The sequence below is a fragment of the Dama dama genome, chromosome 23 (assembly GCF_033118175.1).
Source record: "Dama dama isolate Ldn47 chromosome 23, ASM3311817v1, whole genome shotgun sequence".
NCBI lineage: Eukaryota > Metazoa > Chordata > Mammalia > Artiodactyla > Cervidae > Dama > Dama dama.
Genome location: NC_083703.1, coordinates 46,676,519 through 46,699,944, shown reverse-complemented (window position 1 = coordinate 46,699,944; position 23,426 = coordinate 46,676,519). Strand labels below are relative to the sequence as shown.

The window sequence follows — 23,426 nt, the reverse complement described above, 5'->3', positions numbered from 1 at the left end:
CTCAATCTTTCCCAGCATCAGGGTCTTTTCAAATGAGTCAGTTCTTTGCATCAGGTGGCCAAAGTATTGGAGTTTCAGCTTCAACATCACTCCTACCAATGAACACCCCCGGGACTGATCTTCTTTAGGATGGACTGGTTGGATCTCCTTGCAGTCCAAGGGACTCTCAAGAGTCTTCTCCAACACCACAGTTCAAAAGCATCAATTTTTTGGCGCTCAGTTTCCATCCATCTCTCACATCCATACGTGACCACTGGAAAAACCATAGCCTTGACTAGATGGACATTTGTTGACAAAGTAGTCTCTGCTTTTTAATATGCTGTGTAGGTTGGTGATAACTTTCCTTCCAAGGAGTAAGCATCTTTTAATTTCATGGCTGCAGTCACCATCTACAGTGATTTTGGAGCCCAGAAAAATAAAGTCAGCCACTGTTTCCCCATCTATTTACCATGAAGTGATGGGACCAGATGCCATGATCTTAGTTTTCTGAATGTTGAGTTTTAAGCCAACTTTTTCACTCTCCTCTTTCACTTTTCATCAAGAAACTCTTTAGTTCTTCACTTTCTGCCATAAGGGTGATGTCATCTGCATATCTGAGGTTATTGATATTTCTCCCAGCAATCTTGAATCCAGCTGTGCTTCTTCCAGCCCAGCATTTCTCATGATATACTCTGCATATAAGTTAAATAAGCAGGGTGACAATATACAGCCTTGATGTACTCCTTTACCTATTTGGAACCAGTCTGTTTTTCCATGTCCAGTTCTAACTGTTGCTTCCTGACCTGCATACAGGTTTCTCAAGAGGTGGGTCAGGTGGTCTGGTATTCCCATCTCTTTCAGAATTTTCCTCTGGCAGAAACTCTGCTGACTCTTTGGGACTCTTGGAGTTTAAAGGCAGGCCTCTTCCCCTGGTGGGGAGGCCTTGGTGGTAAACCAGTTTTGGTCAGTTTTAGCCCCTGTGGCTCAGCATCAGCCTGTCCTCCCACTCCCAATCCTGAGTTGGTCACTGTGCCAGCGTTTCTGGAGCTGCCTGTTGGCATTAGATTGAGCCGTTAAAGGGCCTTGTCCTCCAAATACTGGGATTTTTGATTGGCAGTTGCTGCTTCTGATGGTAGAGGTGTAAACAGATGGATCCCTGCCAGCTGAATTTGAAGGGCCAGTGCTTATTTCTTTTCCCCATGCATTTTTTCCTTTTTAACCCCCTTTGAGAGCTAGAGATTTAAGAATTATGACTTCAAAAAGCACTGCATGCTCAGGAATTTAGAAAGTCAACATGTTGACAAAAAAGAAACACATTTGGAAATATAGAACTGAGACCTGAAGACCTCAGGAGGCACAGATACTCACAACTAAAAATTCACATACAAAAATAGCGTGGAAAGACAAGTGCTTGGGCCTGGTGCACTGGGAAGACCCAGAGGAATCGAGTGGAGAGGGAGGTGGGAGGGGGGATCGGGATGGGGAATACGTGTAAATCTATGGCTGATTCATATCAATGTATGACAAAACCCACTGAAATGTTGTGAAGTAATTAGCCTCCAACTAATAATAAAAAAAAATAAAGTAAAAAAAAAAAAAAATAGCATGGAAAGTGTGGTCCATTAAAGGAAAAAAACTAGGAAACCGTCCTTCAGGAAGACCAAATGACAGACTTACTAGACAAAGACTGTAAAACAGCTGCCTTAAAGATGTTCAAGAAGCTACAGGAAGATGGAGACAGTCAGAAAAAACAATGCATGAACAAAATAGGAATATCAGTAAAGTTTAATAGATGGTACCTTTGCTCTGTACCTGTTGTCAGTGCTTTGTCCAGAATCTAAATATAAGACACCACTGCCCACACAGCAAGCACTCACTAGCCACTGTAGCTACCAAGTTTTTTGTAAGCTAAAGAACTAGAAGTAATATAAATGCATTTTGAATGCATTTACCATGCTTAAGCTACCACATGACTTTTCACCTATTACTGTATTGAAGTTAAAAGAAATTAGACAACAGTATCAAAATGTGGTAATTTATTTTTATTGTTAAAGTTAACATTTGCTATAGTTTTGCCTGAAATCAATAGCATTCAAGGATAATAAAGCAGTCTTAAGGTCTCAAATGTAAGAAATCTGTGGCAAGAGTTTAAAAAAGTACCATTAGTCAAGGTACATTTTGAATAATAATATATACATATTCCATAACCCAAATCTATTTAACATGAATATTAACCTGTTTTTGGTTAGTTTTCCTACAACATGGCCTGACCTCCAGAAGACATTTACCATTTGGTGTCACTGGGGCTGCCATGGGGGGGAGGGGTGCTAAAGGCATTTTTTGGGTAGAACCTAAGGATGCTGCTATACAAGGCACAGGATGAACCTTCAAAAAGAATTAACCAGTCTAAACTGCAGTGCCACAGTTAAAAGACCCTGTTGTTGAGTATGACTCAACTGACTCAAGTTCCATTTTACAAATAGGCTGTGTTCCTAGTAATTTTGAAAACCAGACTTTACTAATTGGCATGGACTATTTAAATGACTTCACCTATCCTTTTGTAGTTCATGAGCATGATGATCGGGTGTTCATGCTGCTGCGTGACATGTGCCTCCCTCCAAACCTTGTTACGACATCGGCACATTACCTGTCTCACGTGAAAAAAAAAAAAAAAAAATGACTTCACCTAGCCAATGTCCCTACCAAAATCAATGTTAGACTTTAAGTATCAAAAATACAGAATGATTAAACCACAAAATTAACTTTTAATGACAAAAATCATGCCATTTAATTCCCTTGAATTGCTCTACTATATTTTATCTCCTAACATGGAAAGTTAGATTGCAATGTTTTGAAGTAGATAAGCAAATAGCTTCCATTGCACATTATTTTGGACCATGATAAAAGTTTGTCAAGTACCTGGCAGATAGTAAAGTGCTATACAAGTCTTCTGAAAATGTTTATCACAATATATAAAATATGAACTCCACTTGTTTAAATGTGTCATAACCATTTGTTTAGACAGGTTAAGTTTATTTTGCTCTCTTTGTATAATAATCTCTGAAATTTTTTTTTTTTTTTTACAAATTGCAGTACATATATATGGGGCGTATGACATAAAATCAAGAATTCTTTTCCATACAAATTCTGGTTGTAAAGTATCAGTATTTCCAAGGAGAGTTCCAGTGGGGAACCAGATTTTTTTAAAGTTCATTTTAAGTTTACTAACTAGAGAAATTCTTCAGTACTTTAGTAACCATTCATCTCCACTTTTACATTCTGTGTATTTTCTCATGGTCAACAAACAGATTCAAACGATTTAAGTTATCCCACCACTTAAAGAGAAAAGTATCTGCAATAATTTGAAACCATGGGGTTATCTTAATTTCACCATGGGCAGCCTTTTCTAGAAGTTCTTGTAATTCTTCCTTTGTTACATAGCAATAGCTTTTAATCTCATTGGGGTCTGGATTCAAGGTCACGTTCTTCTTCACAAACAAAATGTAATCAATTTCATGTTCTCCCCAGATACCATCAGATTGAGCCTTGTAGTGAATTCGTGTTAGATAATTAATTTCCTCTGGAGGAACCTAGGGTAAAAAAAAGAAAAACCTCTAAAACGTCAACCAAAAAATAATCTAAATCAACCTACTACATTTCAGTAATACCTGTTTTAGAATGATAATTTTTGGAATGTCAATTTCCTATTAATACATGGAATACATAAAGTATATATACTGTGAAAGTGAAACATCTCACAGTTGTGTCTGACTCTTTGAGACCCCATGGACTATACTATACAGTCTATGGAATTCTCCAGACCAGAACACTGGAGTGGTTAGCTGTTCCCTTCTCCAGGGGATCTTCCCAACCCAGAGACTGAACCCAGGTCTCCCTCATTGGAGGCAGATTCTTTAAGAGCTGAGCCACCAGGGAAGCCCAAGAATACTGGAGTGGGTAGCCTATCCCTTCTCTCCAGGGGATCTTCCCAACCCAGGAAAATATACTTGAAATAGTATTAAATAGTTTCAAGTCTGAAAATTTTCCTAAAGAACCAAAAATAGAAGATTTATTGAAAAATGTATATTAAAGAAAATAGAGTCACTCAAACTAGAAGTGTGACATTCCCCCTTGCGTCTTAATTTATAGGAGAAAAAAAAATTCCCATTTTAACTAGATCAGAGAGATACTTTTATTTATTCAGGTTTATTGAAAGGGGACAATTCCAGGAACAAGAGGATAATTTCAATTCACCCAATCAGATCTGTAGTTCACAAGAAAGTACTCATCTTTGGTCAATTATAAAACAGTCAACTTTATATGCTGGTTAATAAATCAATCCATTTTGGTAGAGTTAAGTATGAGTATTATGAAGTCAAAATTTAACTTATTTAATGGGCTTTTTAGGGGCCTAAAAACACCAAGTGATACAAAGCAGACAGCTACACTTGAATTTAAAGTTTTATTAAAAATTGTTTTAATGTATTCTAAATAGGTTTCAGCTGGTATGGTGGGTTACCTCTTCCATGGGAATTCCGAGTTCGGCCTTTAACCGCCTCTGTGCTGCTCTTCTTACTCCAATAGCATCATTTTCTTCCAGCTCACTTGGGTTGCTTAACGGGTGACTACAGCAAGTATTAGTAAAACACCCTGGAACATGTTAATGTTTATAACTATACAGAAATAAACTTCTCCTGAAAGTAGGTTAGGAAGATTAAGAAAACTAAGTTTTAAAAGTAACAAAAATAAAATGATTCTGGAGAATTTTAAATGTTACAATGTTACAAAATGTTACAAACCAGCGACCATTTTGTGAGACACAGGTAAATGTACATTTTTATGAATGATTACTTAACACAAACGGTCAAAACGTGTATAAGACGCAAATGATTACAGACACAACTATACAGACCTAGCAGTTTTCATCCTTTACTGCTGCTTTATTTATTAGGTTGCATCCACCGTTCAAGCTTCTCGTGTGAAGAAAATAAAACTCAGCAAGTGCCTAGAGTTTTCTGATTTCGGCTACCAGAAATTGCACATGACAAATCAAACAAATCAAAGCACGTACAGCTGCCAACAACACACAAAGGGTGAGCACTTACCTGGGAAGGTAATCTTAGCGTCTGACCTCTGCTGCAGCAGCAGCTTGTTCTCGGTGTTGAACAAGAAGACACTGAAAGCTCGGTGCAACAACCCTGACGGCGAGAGATGCGACGCCCTGAATCTCTGTCTGGGGCTCGCAAGGGCTCGGGCGGCCGGAGGGGGTGACGTGGAACCCCCGCCCTCCCTGCGCCCGGGGACCCCAGCCCGCCGCCCGCCGCCCTCGCGGGCACCTCTCTCGATGTTCTCGTTCAGGTGGCAGTTCTTCTTGGTCTCCGCCCCAATCCTACGGTCGTTCTCATCGATGAGGATGCACATCTCCGCCAGGAGCTGCACCTGCCGCTCGTCCAGCTCGTCCGTGCTTACCTCTGGCATCGCCGCCCGGCCTCCGCGCCGCCCCGGGAACCTGGGAGCGGGGGTCCCAGGGTCGGAGGACGCACCCGCCGCCTCCCCCGCGCCGGCTCCCGGGCCGCTCTTACAGCCCCCCGCGCTGCCCACGCGGCGCAGACCCCGGGCCGCCGGCTACTTCCCCACATGGTTGGGTTAGACTACGGGATGCGATCCGCAAGCGCTCGGCCCGCCCCTCAGCGCGCAAAGCCCGGACCCCCGCCCGCCTCCCGGGACCTCACAGACTCTCTCCCCCGTACCTCAGACGCGCGCCGTCCACTGAAGGCTGCGCCGCTGGGCGAGTCTCCTTCAGACCCCGCCCCCAGGCACGGGCCCCGCCTCCGGCCCTAGCCCCGCCCCCCGAGGCCGCGCGGCCAATTGCCCGCGCCGGCAGCAGGGCGCGCCACATTCCCGCCGACCAATGGTGCGCCGGCCCGCGACCCACGTCACGGTCGCGCGGTGGCGCCACTCCTGATCTCCAGGCGTCTCCTCCCACGGTTCTGGGCTGCGGAACCTTCCCCAGGCCGCGGCGCGGGTGCTCTCGGTGCCTTCGGTACACAACTCTGGTGACGTTCCTCGACCGCGAAACGGCCTGACGGAGGGCACTTACTGACTAGGGGCCTGGTGAGCGTCTGTTTACGTCTTGCCCTCGGCCCGCTCTAGCGAATCGGCGCGCCCGAGGCGCTGCGCTCGCTGCGCGCTGACGTCAAGCGTCTCCGCGCGCACGAGGTCTGAGGCGTCCGGAGGTGCCTGTCTTCACACAGCCTGTGTACCAAACACACAAGTCTGTGCGCCAAACAGACCTGTCGGTGAGCGTGAGCTGTCGCCGCCGGGTAGTGTGGCGACTTCAAAGTAACTCGACAAGTTTGTCATTATTTGTGAAGGAAAGGAGTTAGAAAAAGACCTCTGCAAGTCGGGAGTTGCTGGCAAACCACCAGAAGGCGAGAGAGAGAGAGACATGGCACAGATTCCCTGTCACAGGTCTCAGCAGGAACCAGCACCGACTGGCACCTTGATCCTGGACCTCAAGCTTCCAGACCTGAGACAATAAATTTCTGTTGTTTAAGCCTGATTTGTGGCATTTTGTTACAGCAGCCCTATCAAAGGAACGCACTGTGGAAAACATGGGCTTTGATGTGGACCTGGATTTTAATCCAATCTTTGCTCCTTTGCATACTATTTTTTTGAGTTTAGACAACTAATTATAACATCCTCACGCTTAATTGGACTTCCGAGGTGGCGCTAGTGGTAAAGAACTCACCTGCCAATGCAGCCGATGTGAGACACGGGTTCAGTCCCTGGGTTGGGAGGATCCCCTGGAGGAGGGCCTGGCAACCTTCTCCAGTATTCTTGCCTGGAGAATCCCGTGGACAGAGGAGCCTGGCGGGCTACAGTCCATGGGGTCGCACAGAGTCGGACACAACTGAAGCGACTTAGCATGCTCGCATATTTAAGTTCAATTCAGAATAATTTGTACTTTATTTTAGTCGATTTATGATGTTTCTGCTGTACAGCAAAATGATAGTTTACACATTATTCTTTAACAGTATAGGTTATTACAAGATGTTGAATATAGTTAGTTCCCTGTGGTACACAGTAAATCCTTGGATTCTGTTTATATATAGTAATGTATATGTTAATCTCAATATAATTTATCCCCCTCCCCCCCCTTTCCTCTTTGGTAGGCCTAAGTTTGTTGTGTGAGTCTATTTCTGTTCTGTAAATGAAAGTTCATTTGTATCATACTGTAGATAGTTGGATGGCATCGCTGACTCCATGGACATGAGGGTGGACATGAGTTTGAGCAACTTCAGGGAGTTGGTGATGAACAGGGAAGCCTGGCATGCTGCAGTCCATGGGGTCACAAAGAAACAGGACACGACTGGAGTGACTGAACTTAGAGCCAACCTACAAATATGTGTTTCACTGACTTTCTTCACACTGTGACAATCTCTAGGTTCATTCTTGTTGCAAAAGGTTTCGTTTTTTTTAAATTAGTATGCCATTGCGCACATGCATGCATGAGTGTATACACACATCTTTTTTATCCAGTGTGTATATACACATCTTCTTTATCCATTGTGTATGTGTGTTTATATATACACACCACGTCTTTTTTATCCATTCCATTTGTTGATGGACTTTCAGATTGCTTACGGGTATTGGCTATTGTGAATAGTGCTGCTGTGAACATTTGGGGGTACATGTATCTTTTGAAATTAACAATTTTGTCCAGATATATGGCCAGTTGTGGGATTGCTGGATCATATGGTAGTTGTATTTTTAGTTTTTTAAGGAACCTCCACACTGTTCTCCACAGTAGCTGTACGGTTCCCTCTTCACACCCTCTCCAGCATTTACTGTTGGGGGACTTTTTGATGATGGCCACTTGGACCAGTGTGAGGTGGTACCTCATCGCAGTTTTGATCAGCACTTTATTAGGTTGGCTTGACGATCAGACAAGTTAACAAATATGTTAAGTGCCTGGCACACAGCGGGCCCCCAAAGTGTTGATTCCTTTCCCCTTATTTTTGTGACACTTCTTTACAGTCATTTTATTTCCAGTGACTTTTATAGAATTATAAATATAGCAGAGAAAACATTACCTCGGTTATAACAACAACATCCTAAGTTTCACCCAAACTGTTGATGCTGTGCTGCAAAATAAAACCACATATTAGCACCTGAATCAATTGGAGCTGATACTGTGGTTCACCCGGCATTCTACCTGCTCCCTCGCCCTGCAGAATGCCTTGGGCATATTAGGTCCCTAATAAAATTGCTAGTTGAATGGTAGCTACAACCACCAAACTTGAAAACCGTCCCCCCCCCAAAAAAAAACATTGAAACCCTCAGTTCACCTTATATAACTGATTCTAGCAATAAACTTTTATTATGCTAAATATTGAAGTAATCTCGGGTTTTATTGCACAAACTTTGTGGCTATTCGAATCCCCAAAATACGTCGAATTTGTTTCTTGTTCAACAATCGTACTAATGCTTCTCCAATTCGAATGATGAACTTTAGTCTGTATTAAAAAAAAAAGAAGTTCCCACGCGTCTGATTTCGTCTTTGCTTTCGGACTTTAAAGGCCCAGCTGGTTGTTCCTAGAGCAGAGGCCGCCTGCGCACCCTGTAATTTTTCCAACCTGTACAAGGACAAGAAGGCCATCAGGTCCCACCTTTCGCGGCGAGACGCTGTCTTTGTTTCGTCTCCGCAGCCAATGGCGAACACACACTTCATACCGGAGGCTGCAGGGGGTGAGTCACCCTCCGCAGATCCGCCGGGATCCGCGCGCAGCCGCCTAGCCCGCGGGGCCCCGGGAAGCGACGCCCGGGAAGCGGTTCCCGGCACACGAGGCGGTTCCGACTGGGGCCGGCGGCTCCAGAAACCCGACCTGGGTCCAAATGGACGCCGACCTGCGCCAGCCCGAGACGCCCTTGGGCCCCCGCCGCCGTGAGTACCCGCAGGTCCTCAGCGCCCCCGCGCCATAGGGCGCCCGCCGCTCTTCGGCCCTCCGCGGGGACTTCAGATGGGGCGCCGACACCGCAGGGCGAGGACCGGGTGGTCCCGGGGCCCAGCTGTGTATTCGCCGCCGCCACGACCCACTTGAGGGCCGCCGCGACCCACTTGAGGATCCCCGCGACCCACTTGAGGGATCCCCGCCCCCGCGGGCAGCGGGTGGGACTTCCTTTGGTGGCCTGGACTTCCGGCGGTGCCAGCCGCGGGGTGGAGGCGGGACTTCCCGTCGGGCCTGCGCGTGAAAGATAGCGGGAGGGATTTCCGGCGTGGGGCAGAGGCGGGGCGGGGACTTCCGGCGCCGGAAGTGTGGGGCGTTGGGCTGCCGGGTCTTGGGGCCGCGTCTAGGCGGGGACTCGGGGACCTGTGCGTCCGCGTCCGTCCCGCGCGCCGCGTGGCTCGGAAGACACGGGCGGCAGCGAACTGCCCGGCTGGCACTGCGCGGTGGCGGGCTTGGCGGCGGCGTGACAGGTGAGTGCTGGCCCGCCATCTTCAGCTCGGGACCGCAGCCGCAGGCTGTGCGGCGGCGGCGGCCTCCCTTGGGCGGGGTTGTCCTGGGGGGCCTCGCGCACCCTGACCTGGGCACTGATTCTGCGCCCCTCTCCGACCCCGAGCCCGGCCGGGTCTCGACGGAGTTGGAACGCGCACCCCTCGCCCAGAGCGGCTGGGGAGGCGGGTCCTTCGAGGCCCCCGGGAACCTCCCACCCGCGAGCGTGTCGGAGCCCCGGGTCCCCAGGCGCTATTGGGGGTGTGGAACCGCGCGAGGGGCGCCGCGACCTTGGACTGGAGCGACGGGCCGTGTCCAGCCTCGCGTCCTGCCGGGTGCTCGCACGGAGGCCCTGGCGCGTTTCCTTCCTTCCCGGGACCGGGCAGCCCCGCGCACCTTCTGTGCCTTGGCTGACGCCCTCAGCCCCTTCCCCCGGGAGTACCGACGGCGCTCTGAATTCCCAAGTGCTGCTGCTTCTAAGACGACGACTTGACAGTTAATAAGTTCATCCTTGATGCGAGCTTATTTTTTAAATAATTGAGGTCTTTAAATAGCGTTGGTGGTTTTCCGGTTAGAGATGCCCCCAGCCCAGCATCAGGTCCAGAATTGGTGAGCGTGCCTTCGACTGGGTCGACGACAGAACATCTTCAGCCTGTTTACCGAGGCTGGACTGCGGGGCTGCCTTTGGTTGATGTCACTCAGCAGCTGAGTTTGTCGTTTGTCTTCCGGAATTCAGTAAGGGTACTTTTACAGTGAAGTGCTATGAAAAACTCTAAGGGCTTTTCAGCCACGTTTTGTATTATTAAATGCCACATGCAGAGTATAGCTTTTAACCTTTTTTTTTTTTGGTTGTTGCCTATTTTTAACGTTCATGACATTTACTATTTAGTCAGTGTTTTTCTTTGGCCAAAAGTGTTTAAAAACGCCACTGAGTTTGGAATTGTGAGTATTGTTTTGTTTGTAGGGTATAGTAGGCATGTGGCACGCAAGGGCAAACCAGTTGGGCAGAAGGAATGTTTATATTAAATTGATAAACTTGACCAGTAGGATAGGGAGGTTGGATTCTTGGAGAGAACAATTTATGCTTTTTTGGATGTGTTTTAAAAAACCAGCAGGACCTTTTATTCATTAAACCTTCTGTTTAATGCGGTCATATGCTCTGTCATGAAGCTTCTCTGGTGGCTCAGATGGTAAAGAACCCACCTGCCAATGCAGGAGACACAGGTTTGATCCCTGGGTCAGGAAGATTCCCTGGAGAAGGAAATGGGAACCCACTCCAGTATTCTTGCCTGGGAAATCCCATGGACAGAGGAGCCTGATGGCTACCGTCCTTGGAGTCGCAGAGTCAGACACGACTTAGTGACTTAACAAGAGCTAAAACCTCTTTGGAGAACCAAAACCTCTTTCAGATTCATAATTATTTGAAATGTGTGTGTTTGTGTAGAAATTGATGAGTGGGAAAAGGTGACCAGTACATTGACTATTTGGTGAGGTGACCAACAAAAGCAGGCAAAGCCCAGAGTAGCACCAGGTGGTTCATGGGTTTGAGGGAGGGGTTCAAGGCTCAGGGACAGGCTGGGGTGAGAATCTTGCAAGTTAGTAGTGAAGAAGACTGCTTATTTCTACCAAAGATACAGACGCTGGAAAAGCTGGTTATGTGATCCTTAAGGGAGACTATCGTTGAGGTGGAAGGAAGGTTAATACTGCAATTTTCACACTTTGTATAAGCAATTTGTAGAACCTTTGGAATGCATTAACTTCCCAGTTTATGCTTACGAGAGTATTTCTATTGATGAAGTTCTTAAGGGAGGAAAGAGAGGCTCTCTGCTGTTTTACTTGCTTGATTGAAATATTTAGAGATAGTCTCATTTTTTTCTTGAGCTTTCACAGGGTTTTGATATGTTTATTCCTTTGAAAAACATAACTTATAAACTGAGGGGGCTGGGATAAATTTCTGTGTTGAGAATCTTAATAACTGAGATGCTTTATGAAGTTAGTCATTTAACATGTGTGCTCTGAAAAGAGAATTATATATACCTTCCTATTTTTTTTTAGCCTGGGAGTTCTTTTTTATTGAGTAAAACATACAATAAATTCATACAGTGTGTTAGTTGTAAATGTGCAGCTCTGTGGGTTTTTGCTTATATATACATCTTTGTATAAGCATAAACCAGATCAAGATAGGGAACATTTGCAGCACCCCAGAAGGCTCATTTTTACCTCTTCCACCTGGGACCTTTATTTTTTAAAGTGAAGAATATAATTTCTGGTTAAGATTCCTTTAAGTCACTTTGATTTCTTGGACAACTTTTGTATACGGCAATTAAATAGTTTCTAAATGCTTCTATTAAAAAGTTATTGAAATACTCTTCAGTGGGATCATATGAGTTGCTTAAAGAATTTATGTTCAAATATTTTAAATTAAATATCAGTATCTTTTTTTGTGTGTATGTAAAATTCTGCCAACCACAGATTCTGCCATTGTTTTTCTTTTTACTTTTGTCTCAACTGTTTCTAATTTCTATAGCTCAAATTTTTCAGATCTAAATTTCATGAAAAAGATTTATCCCATCATTTTTCCATCTAAAATTTTTCGTGAGAGACAGTTTTATTCTGTGTTGCCTATATCTACCAGTAATATACGTCCCCCCCCTCATGTGCAGAAGAGCAGTTAAAAATGGTAAGGTATTGGACTTAGAGGCATGGTGGGGTCAAAGTACCCATCTTTACTTTCAGTGTAGATTTCTCCCAGGTTTATACACGTTGCGTAGTTCTCTTTTCATCTCTAAACCTGTATAGCCCTGCCTCCTTGTATTTTGACATTCAAAGGCATTGCAAAGACATAATACATTCAGTGTTAGGCCCTGATTTCTTCTCCATATCTGCTGTCTCATCTCAGTAATCTGACCTCTGTTTCACCTACCTGCTGCCTCAGAAACGGGCTCTCCTTGCTACCTCTCTCTTCTTCCCCCCCGCCCACCCCAATCCATTCAGCCTCCTCTAATCTTAACTGTTATAATATATTACCTTGACTGTTTCAATAACTGCCTAACTGGCTTCTCCATTCATGGTTGTCTTACCTTTTCGTGTATTTTTCACGTAGCAGCCAGTCTACTATTGCTTATTTGCTTAAAAAGTTTTAAGTGACTTTCTTTTTATTTTAGGATAAACTATAAACAAAAGATTAGATTCTAAGCTTATCTCTCCACTTACCTTGCACTGTCTGTCCATTGTTTGCTGTATTATAGCTATAGTATTTGTTTTTTAATATCTGGGCGTTTTCACATGCTATTCCTGTCCTTGAAATATCTATTCCCTTTTCTGTTTTCCATGTGATTAACTCTTAGGAATTCGTCAGTCTCAATTTGGATGCTGACCTCTCAGAATGATCTTTGTAACTATTTAGCTAATAGCTGGTCTCATAATATTTGCACATGTCTTTTGTAGCACTGTTCACAATTTATAACTTCTGTAATAAGTTATGAGATTGTGTGTATAATATCTGTCTTCCAACTCAACTCTTAAGCGTTCTGAGAAGGCAGGAACCAAGCCTGTTTTGTTCACTGCAGCATTCCCAGGGCTCAGCCCATCCCGATGAGAGGAATACTGGTGAGTGACTTAATGAAGTAGTGCTATTATCATCCGTGCTTTAAAGATTCAGAGTTAAGCCTTCAGAAGGTGGTTAAGTAACTTGATCAGGGTTACACAGCCTGACAGTGGTAGCTGTGGTTTCATCCACCAATCAGATATTTGAGGATGTGTTTATGTCAGGCCTAACAAATACAGTACAGTAGTGGCCCCAATTTACTGTGTCCCAGTCCTCACTGTGTTGATTGTGTAGTGGGGAAATGCTTATTAAATGAGCAAATCATCAGTCGGATGTAAGTACAAGCGTGGCGAGAGTCATGAAGTGCTGTGGCTAGCGGTCGCCAAGGGAGGCTGTTCTGGGAAGTGACATTCAACCTGAGGCTTCATGATGGAAGAGAGCCAGCCCTTTGAGGAGTTGGTGGGGACTTAGGTTTGTATGACTCTCAAACTCACCTTTAGTGAAACAAGGTGTGATGGATAACACAGATCCTGTGGGTAGGTGAAGTCTCCGCCCTCTGCTTGAATGGAGGTTGGCCTTGTGGCTGACTTTGACAGATAGTGTATCCAAGAAAGCAAGGAGAATGGAAGGTATTTTTTTTTAAATGAGAATTTTAGAGATAAAAAGTTGCCTTATTAAGTGTCCTTTTTAAAAAATATCTGAGAGTTAAATTTTGTCTATATAATGCTGCAAAAAGTGATAATTTTAATAAATTAGTGGATTTCAAATTTTAAAATCTAAACACAAGGAACTAATTGACTAACTTGAATGTACTTACTTTTTTGTTACCTTTTGTACAAGGCCTACACATGTTCAATTGGAGAGTCAAAAGATCTCTGGCTTTAGAGTAGATGTATACTTTTCCTGTTGCTCCCACTAAGTACAGATAAACACAGTGGACATTAAATACAAAACAAATAAACAAACAAAAAAACAAATATGAGACTGAAAAGTGGAGAGAAGAAAGAAAACTGTAGGTATATGGGGATCTGAGAACTGACTCAGGACTGAGTTCCTGGGTTTTCCTCTTGCCCCATACATCCTTGTCTTGGGCCTGGAGCAGCCACAACCCAGCAATGCCAAAGGGCTCAGCAAGCCCCGAGAAAGCTGGCTTCTGACCAGAAGATCAGGAAAGGGACAGCCTGCCAGACAGGACATGCTTAGAAAACATTGCGGCCCCACCTCACGCCGAGCATCCCAGGTGGGGTGGGGAATCTAGTCTCTGACCCCTGACAAGCCTTGTGGGGACCACACTGTGCTGGGTGGGATCAGACAGGCCTGGTGAGGAGCTGGGTTCTCATCTCTGTTGTGCGGTAACAAAGAACACCCTCCTCTTTCCCGTTGGAATGGCCTCAGAAGAAACCTAGCAAAAGTTCAGGAATTTTACCACCACCTGTGGTGATGAAGCCTGAAAGGCACAGTAACAAGGTGCTATAGGTTCAGCTCGGCGGTGTGAATAGAGGCCAGGGGAGCTTCACCTGGCATTGGCAAGGGGTATTTCCTCTGGGGTCAGAGGAGGCAGAGCGGGGAGCACTTGCTTCCATCCCCACTTTCTATATCCACCTGGCAGAAACAAGGCCATGCCCTTGTTTGCTGGCTGGGCCAGTATCAGAAGAGGCCTGCTGGAAGACTTAAATCAGATCCCATGTCTGATAACAACTCCCAGCATACTGAGGCTTCTCACACTGAGGGGGAAAATGTCAACTTGAATCAGAAAAGGTAGCTAACAGTCACACAGGAATGATGCAGATATTAGAATTGTTTGACAGGATTTTAAAGCAGCCATCATAAAATTTTCAGTGAGGAGATACTAACTGAAGCAAATGAAAATTGAAGCAAATGAAAAATAGAAAATCTCAGGAAGAAAATATGGGATGTAAAGAAGAAACAAATGGAAATTTTAGAACTGGGAAGTACAATAAATGAGCTTGTGGAATCCGTGAACTTGATGATAAAACAATGAAAATTACCCAGTCTGAACATTAGAGAGAAAATAGACTGGAAAAAAGTAAACCAAACCCCTGGGACCTGTGCCTTTAACAAGAGATCTGTCCTTTTTATCAGAAAGAGAGGAGAGAGACAGTGGGGCTGAAAATATGTTTGAAGAAACACTTGGGTAGCTTCCCAAGTTTGGCAAGCCATAAATCTATATATTCAAAAAGTATGGTGAAACCCAGGCAAGATAAATTCAAAGAAATCTCTGCTAAGCTGCCTCATAGTCAGTATAGAACACACTTTTGGACTCCGTGGGAGAAGGCGAGGGTGGGATGATCTGAGAGAATAGCATTAAAACATGTATATTATCAAGTGTGAAACAGATTGCCAGCACAGGTTGGATGCATGAGACAATTGCTCAGGGCTGGTGCGCTGGGATGACCCAGAGGGATGGGATGGGGAGGGAGGTGGGAGGGGGGATCAGGATGGGGAACACATGTAAATCCATGGCTGATTCATGTCAATGTATGGTAAAAACCACTACAATATTGTAAAGTAATTAGCCTCCAACTAATAAAAATAAATGAAAAAACAAAACAAAACAAAAACTATGGTGAAACCCAGGCAAGATAAATTCAAAGAAATCTCTGCTAAGCTGCCTCATAGTCAGACTTTTGAAACTAAAGATGAAAAAGCAGTGGGAGAGAGAAATGTCCCTTTGTCTATAGTTGATTTCTCATCACAAACTGCAGAGGCCAGAAGGAAGTAGTACGTTTTTGAAATGCTGAAGGAAAAGAACCGTCAGATCAGAATTCTCTATCAAGTGAAAACATCATTCACATGATTTGTTACCAACAGAGCTACCCTGAAATAATAGAGGAAGTTCACAGAAAGGAAACGCTGTAGGAACACCAGGAAGGAAGAAGAAACAATGGAGAGAGTAAATGAATTGGTAAATTCAATAGACATTCCTTCTCTGACTTAGGTTTGAAAGTTGAAGCACAGCTGTCTGATGTGGTTCTCAGCGTGTTCGGAGGAAACACTTAAGACGATTATGTTGTCAGTGGGGAGGGCAGAGGGATGTGGAGGAAGTAAGGTTTCAACACTCACCAGGAACTGGTAGAACGTTGGTGGTCAGCAGACTGATAAACTGTGAAAAGATAATGAAAACTTAGCAGCCACTAAGACAAGTTATACAAAAGAAACTCAAAAACAAGAGAAATCAGAACGAAATTCGAAAAAATGATCAAATAACCTACAAGAAGGCAGAAAAAAGAAACAAAATGAGAAAACAATGAATTACACACCTTGCTTAAGTAGGATTTACTCCATGGATGCAAGTTTAGATCAATATTGAAAATCAGCATTGTAATTGCCCTGTTAGGAGCTTAGAAGAAAGCCATGTGCTCATATTAAGTGACGCAGGAAAAAACGTGACACAGTTGACAGTCATGTAACTCTCAGAATGTGAACAGTAGAGGGGGACTTTGCAACTTGATAAAATGATGTGTTTACCCAAAACCTACAGCTAATATACTTAATGGTGAAATCTGAGTATTATAAAGAAAGGATGTTTGCTGTTACTTCTAATTCAACATAGCACTGGAATTTCTAGCCAGATCAGTAAGATAAGAAAAGGAAATAACGCCCTACAGATCAGAAAGGAAGAAGTAAACTGTCATTTTTTGCATGACACAGTAGTCCCCATAGGAGATGCTAAATAATCTGTAGAAAAATCTTGAACTAGTAAATGAGTTCAACAAGAGCGTAGGATACAAGCTTATTACACACAAATCAGTTGTATTTTTTTATACCAGCAATTGAAAATTGCACAAAAATACAATCTTCAGGGTTATTTGTATATATAGAACTTTTACGTGAAAACGACAAAGCTGAGGAAGGAAATCAAAGATGATCTGAAACAGATCCTCTGTGTCCATAGATTGGAAGTCTCTACATAATAGAGATGCCAGTTCTCTCCACATTAGTCAACAGATTAAATGCAGTTCTTATCAAAGTTCTGTCAGGATTTTTGCAGATATGGATGAGATTATTCTAAATTTCTGTGGAAAGGCAAAGGAACTAGGATGGCTAAAGCATTGTGAAAAAGATGTGATAGAAGTCACAGATGTCTGATTTCAAGATAGCACAGAACAGTGGAACAGAATAGAGAACCAAGAAATAATCCCATAGAAATATAGCCAGTTTATTTTTGATCAAGATGCCAAACTTTGTCAATTTGGTGTGGGATCGATTGTCTTTAGGATATGGTGCTAGAATAATAGGATACCGCCAGGAAAAAAAACCCAAAAAACTTGATCTAAACTTCACGCTTCATTAAAAAAACAGCCCCAGAATGGCTTGTAAATTTAAATGTAACTGATAAAGCTAAAATTTTAAGAAGAAAACAGAAAAATTTGGAAATTTAGGATTGGTGGAAAGTTCTTAGACATGACTCTAAAAGTATGAGTCTTAGAAGAAAAATAATGGATGAGTTAGGACTTGATCAAAATTTAGACGTTTTGGCAGAGTGGATTGTGTGTGAATTATATCTCAAACATTTAAAAAAATTTTTTAGTTTTTTTATTTTTCCCTTTAAACATACAGCAGTCTCACTGTTGGGACTTCATTCAGAAGAAGTAGAAACTTCAGTTCAGTTCAGTCGCTTAGTCGTGTCTGACTTTTTGCCACCCCATGAACTGCAGCACGCCAGGCTTCCCTGTCCATCACCAACTTCCGGAGTTTACCCAAACTCATGTCCATTGAGTTGTTGATGCCATCCAACCATCTCATCCTCTGTTGTCCCCTTCTCCTCCTGCCCTCAGTCTTTCCCAGCATCAGGGTCTTTTTAAATGAGTCAGCTCTTTGCATCAGGTGGCCAAAGTATTGGAGTTTCGGCAAAAACCTGTATGTTATTGTCATAGTAGCTTTATTTGTAATAGTAAGAAACTGGAAAGGGCCAGAATTCTTTGCAGTAGGTGCATGGTTAAGACAGCTGTGCTGCATCCACAGGGGAGCAGCGCTAGCAGTCCACAGGAGGTGGCTGTGGTCCATTGGCGGGGGCGGACCAAGAGCCCTAAGCTCAGGATCCCCAGAGGACACGCACTCTGCCGCAGCAGAGTGGGAAGTGGAGGGCTGTGGGCCGGCTCCAGAGAAGGGGGGACACTGAGAGCCATTTTACAGTGAGGACCTACAGATACTGTTGGTTGTTGAAGAAGGAAGAAATAGAAGTACATGCTTAAAATTACTTGCATTCACAAAGGTATGCTGGGAGAAGGAGGGGCCAGTGAGAGCAGAAAATGAGGAAGTGATATCCAAAACGTCAGTGCAGTTGAAGAAGGAGTGTGTCCTGTGTAAATACACTGCTTAGAGTCATACTAACTAAGTGATGTGATTGTATTGTGAGGAGTTGTTGATGGTAACAGGAAATGGATAATGTCCAAAATGGGGAAAGGAAAATGTGTTTTGTGGACATTGGGATGCCATGCAAGATTTTGTGCGCTGTATGATGGTGGCCCTCACCGTAGGTGAGCCCTGCGAATGTGGCCGGTTCCCAGTGAGTGGTGGTGTGAGTAAGAAGGAAACTGGAGCTTACAAACACTGACAGACCTCATTTGGGTTTTTTACTTGACTCAGATGAGAGTATTTTAAACTTGGGTTAAATAAAGCATTAAAATTTTATTTGTCCTTAGCTTTTTAATGTGCTTGCTAGAACATCTACAGTTGCTTTTGGGGCTTGCATTGAATTTCTCTAGGAGGGCATAGCTCTGGAATCTGTAGCTGGAAAATGCAGTTAGAATTGGTTCCCCAGGGGAGTTGGGGAGTCTGCAGAGAGTGGGCTAAGGGAAAGTTCTCTATTTTAAACCCTTCTCTGCTGTTGATTTTTTAAAAGGGTGTTAATGAAATTTGATAAAAAAGTTACTCTTCAACAAAGGCTGTGGTCTCTACCTTAAAACATGTGACTGTATTACATTCTAATTTACATAGTAAATGTTAACATAATAAGGAAATTTGCATTGAGCAGTTTCATTCCTATCCTTTACGTAGTAAATGTTACCATAATAAGGAAATTTGCATTGAGCAGTTTCATTCCTATCCCCTGTTTTTCCTTCATTTCAGTTTGTCATATGAGAAATACAGTACTTGTTTTTCCTGCTCCTGTTTAGCTTCTTGCAGGAGTGACCAGGACCTCATCTTCCAGAAGTAATGCCCACAGAAAGCGGGAGTTGTTCAGCTGCTCGCCAAGCAAAACAGAAGCGCAAATCTCACAGCCTTTCCATACGGAGAACTAACAGCTCAGAGCAGGAGAGGACGGGCCTGCCCAGAGACATGTTAGAGGGACAGGTGAGTGTCTGGTGAAGATGTGAATCATGTCGACAGTGTTCAAAAAATAGCCCATTGTATACAGATCTCCAAAGTGGAGGGCAAGTGTGGGTTACCAAAACAAGCAGGCCCCCCATAGACCAGAGTCAAGTGCAACAGCCTACAGAGGCAGAATTGAGTTTCCAGGTTAGTGTGTTACATATTGTAATAAATGTGGGTGTGACAGTCTGGTTTAGTTTTTATTCTTTGCACAGGTAGATTGACAGTGTACTTTTAGGTTTCTATCTCAGAGTCTCAAGAGGAGAGCAGAATCAGGTATAATGATCTTTGTTCTCTGAGGAGTTCTTGGAATCTGATCTTTCAGCAACTTTTCTTGTCTTTATCCTATGTCTGCTGTGTGAGTATATCTGCTGCTTATTACATTATATGTCTTTCCGATCATTCGATGCCCCCTTTATTCAGTGATCTAATATTTTATTGACAAAAGATAAGTTTGCTTCTACTTTTTCTAGTTCTTCTATAATGAGTAAAATGTTAGGTTTTTAGAAGAACATTGTTGTTAAGTCTAAATAAAAGCATATGTTACAGTAAAATAAATTGTAGATGTATCTGCTATATGTTTATATAGGCATAAGTATATATGCGTGTGTGCGTGCTCAGTCATGTCTGACTCTGCAACCCCATGGACTGTAACCCACCAGGCTTCTCTGTCCATGGGATTTCCCAGGGAAGAATACTGGAGTGGGTTTCCATTTCCTCCTCCAGGGAATCTTTCTGACCCAGGGATCAAACCCGTGTCTCTTGAGTTTCCTGCTTTGGCAGGTGCAATCTTTACCATGGTAGTAAAAGTATAAATACTGGGAATTCCCTGGTGGTCCAGTGGTTAGGACTCAAAGTTTACACCACAGGGGGCATGGGTTCAATCCCTGGTCAGGGAACCAAGATGATCTGCCCCCCCCCCCCCCCCCCCAATATATATATAAAATCATTCCTTTGCAGTTAGAACTGATTCATCCACCACAGTGTTACAGGGAAATGTGGTGTAAATCTGAGAAATTGGCTCATTTGCTGTTGACCTAAGAAGCTGGGACGTGGAGGGTGTGTCGGCAGGATGCAGCTGTGTGTGCTCAGAAACTGGCGCTGTTGCTGGCGGGTGGGAAACGTTCACTTAGGGTCCTCTTATGTACCGACTGGGTGAATAATGAATTGGTTACATTTTAACTTAATTTGGAAATAAAATTGTAGATTGAAGGGGCCTCCAGATGGCTTTGCCTGTTCTTGAAAGCTTGGGTGGTGGATGGCCACAGCGAAGTGCTACAGATGGGAGATTAAATGGCAGACGCTTTTTTCTCTCTGTCCTGGAGGTGGGCGGCTGGAGGTCAGGTGTGGGCAGGCTGGTCCTCCTGAGGCTTCCTTTCTGGATATGGACCCAATTTTCTGTGTCCTCACACGGTCCTTCTCGCTGGTGTCTGTGTCCTCGTCTCTTCTGACAAGGAATGCTTGAACCAGAGCTGTGCAGTGAAACTTCTGTGGTGGAAGGTTCTGGATCTGTGCTACCTGTATGGGCGCCCAGAGCCACGTGTGATTGGTGGGACAGAGGAATTTAAAAATCGTGATTAACCTAGTTTTAAGGTTAGTCAGATGTGACCGTCAGCTCCCCCACTGGACAGTGCAGATTGTCTAAGGGACTTTTAAATTGTTAGTCGCCTCAGTTTCCAGCAGTGACCCTTTGTTGCCACTGCTGATGGCATCTTTGGGGATAACTCCGTGTGCGGGGCCCGTGTTCTCAGGGCTTCTGCGATGTCCCCATTGTGATGTAGAGCCAGCTGCCTCTCAGGTACCCCTTTGTGAGGGTCATTCAGAACCCTGCAGGTGGGTCAGTGCCTGTGGGCCGACGGGCAGCTCCCTGGGCTGGTGGGGGGCGCTTGGCCCGGTCCCGCGGCAGCAACGGTGGTGATGGTGTTGGATGCGGGCACCTGGCATGGTAGGTGTGGCAGACCTCAGGTGCAGGAGTCTGATGCCTTGGGCATCTGAGTGGAGCCACGGGCGATGCTCTGGACGGGATTACAGGCTCTCAGCTGTCGGACAGCCTTTATGGGAATTGGATTCTTGAGTCAGAAGCAAGAAGGCAGCGGTGCTAAGTGTGGAGTGGGAAACCCATGTCTCCCCTGGAAGCACTGACCCAGGCCGGGAAGGGGGCCTGCCTCTTCCATGCCAGCTGTGCAAATGCAGACTCTTCTAGAAGCTTCACTGAGTCGTAGCTTCGTAGTGAAGCCCCTGTAGAGGCCTGGGACCTTCCACGCTGGTGTTTTCATGCAGCTGATTCGCCTTTTGCTCTTATAGCTGAATTCACTTTTCTTCCTTGGAGCAGTCTTTAAGTGCTGAGTAGAGTTACAGGAAGTGTCCAGTTTACTCTGCTTGGACCACAGTGGATGTAAGGACTGTGAGGCACCACGTACTAAGATTAACTTGTGATGCCACATGCTGGAGCATAAGGGCTGTTCATAGCTTCATCTCCCACAAACTTGGAGATTTTGAATATGCTTGTTTCTGTCCTTGTAAAGGGAGTTATGTGTTTGAAGACCTGCTTGGCCTCAAAAACCTGTGCCATCCTGGGAGCCATTTACACAATTTGGTTTTAGTTTCAGCTGTAGGAATTTGAAACTTAAAATTTTTTGAGTGTTATGTAGAAGAAATAAAATGTGTAAAGATATAAAATAAGAGCTTGAATGATAATTCCCTTTAGAAAAAGTGTACTAGTGCTCGGTGTCAGAGCTCCTCATTCACTTATTCATTCACTTTCAGCAGAACCTTCTTTCTCTGCAGGATTCTAAGCTGCCTTCCTCGGTTCGCAGTACTCTTCTGGAACTGTTTGGTCAAATAGAAAGAGAATTTGAAAACCTTTATATTGAAAACTTAGAATGTGAGTATTGCTCTTATTTTAAACACTTTTATAAACTGTCACTTCTCAATATGGATATTTGAGAGTTTCATCTCTGGGTCACATTCACCTTTGTACCCCTTTTCTGTTCTGCTTTGATGAGCTTGGGGGGCTTATGATGGCACTTGTTTACTATCTTCCAGCTCCGCACACTCAGGTCAGGGTCTGGGGGCAGGCGGGTGGGGGCATCTGTCTCCCCTGGAGTGAGTTGTGACCACAGGTGAGGACAGAGGCCCATCTTGCTGGCATTCCCGCACCCCACGTCTCCTTCTCTTCCCTATCCACTGCCTTCCTCTTCCTTCTTCACGTCCACTGTGATTCAGTACTTCCTCTTCCTTCTTCACCTTCCACTGTGATTCAGTACTTTTCACTTTTTTTCTGTTTTTGGTCGCACCGTGTGACTTGCATGACTAGTTCACCGACCAGCGAATGAACCCAGGCCATTGGTAATGAAAGCCCAGAGTCCTAACCACTGGACTGCCAGGGAACTCCCCAGTGTTAAATTTTTTCTTTTTTCCCCTTCAACTTTTAATCTTTGAGATGTGTAGCCCTCACTTTATGCTCTGGTGCCAGACAACAGTAACAATAGTCAGGTTTTGTTATTGTACGTTTCCCCTAATGATTTCAGGGGAGACTGTAAGTATTTTATTGAGTTTCAGACAGGACAAGAACAGTGTTTTTAAGTGCACAGAATAAAGTACAAAGGACGTGAACCCTGTTGAAATCCAGGAGCCCTGTTTGGGGGTCAGCAGCCCAGTGTCTTTCTGGTGTGGCATGAGTGGTCGACTTTGTGTTTTGGAATGTCTTTGAGTTTTTTGGAACTCTGTGGCCATCCTCTTGTTTACTGGGATATCATTCATGTGCTTGTTTAGACAATTCTAACATGCAACATTTTTATGTGCTCAGTTTTGGAATTGGTGAATATACCTGAAAAGCACATTATTTTACTTTTCAGTGCGTAGAGAAATTGAGACTCTTAATGAGCGCTTAGCAGCTGAAGGACAAGCGATTGATGGAGCAGAACTGAGTAAGGGCCAACTCAAGACGAAAGGTGAGGCTGGCTTCCTGCGGGCGACTGCAGGGAGGAAGTCTGACTCCGGTGCAGGGAGGATTCGCTTCCTCTCCATGGTCAGCAGGCTTGAGTAGCATCCCTTGGGTGTGGGTG

At 44.3% G+C, this 23,426-nt stretch overlaps 2 protein-coding genes, 1 long non-coding RNA gene and 1 other non-coding gene across 7 annotated transcripts in view; 2 read left to right on the top strand and 2 right to left on the bottom strand.

The window, feature by feature from the left end:
- Positions 1–2,002: 2,002 nt before the first annotated feature.
- IDI1 (isopentenyl-diphosphate delta isomerase 1) lies at positions 2,003–5,908 on the bottom strand. 2 transcript variants are annotated; one of them, XM_061126600.1, is made up of 5 exons: positions 5,730–5,908; positions 5,316–5,488; positions 5,085–5,177; positions 4,499–4,629; positions 2,003–3,569 (listed from the first exon to the last, which is right to left on the bottom strand). In XM_061126600.1, exons 1-5 carry the CDS (start codon positions 5,876–5,878, stop codon positions 3,252–3,254), a joined length of 864 nt encoding a protein of 287 aa, XP_060982583.1. In that variant the 5' UTR covers positions 5,879–5,908; the 3' UTR covers positions 2,003–3,251. The 2 variants fall into 2 exon arrangements, 1 of the variants encoding a protein (XP_060982583.1); XR_009690069.1 differs by having other exon boundaries at positions 3,547–3,569; positions 4,499–4,604; positions 5,730–5,882.
- LOC133045366 (small nucleolar RNA U13) lies at positions 2,532–2,636 on the top strand. The gene has a single exon (XR_009690241.1). It is a non-coding gene; the product is annotated as a small nucleolar RNA U13 (small nucleolar RNA).
- A 2,466-nt stretch (positions 5,909–8,374) lies between the features above and the next one.
- Positions 8,375–8,823, bottom strand: LOC133044826 (uncharacterized). Its single transcript, XR_009690070.1, has 2 exons — positions 8,716–8,823; positions 8,375–8,618 (listed from the first exon to the last, which is right to left on the bottom strand). It is a non-coding gene; the product is annotated as an uncharacterized LOC133044826 (long non-coding RNA).
- The window catches only part of WDR37 (WD repeat domain 37), a 34,832-nt gene continuing 20,193 nt past the window's right edge, over positions 8,788–23,426 (top strand). For 2 of the 3 annotated variants that reach the window (XM_061126598.1, XM_061126596.1), the window contains exons 1-4: positions 9,296–9,460; positions 19,164–19,341; positions 22,147–22,243; positions 23,217–23,312. In XM_061126598.1, the coding sequence (XP_060982581.1) occupies positions 19,204–19,341; positions 22,147–22,243; positions 23,217–23,312 (331 nt within the window). In that variant the 5' untranslated portion in view covers positions 9,296–9,460; positions 19,164–19,203. Of the gene's footprint in view, positions 8,927–9,295; positions 9,461–19,163; positions 19,342–22,146; positions 22,244–23,216; positions 23,313–23,426 lie in introns of those variants that run through there. The other variant, XM_061126597.1, reaches the window with a different exon arrangement.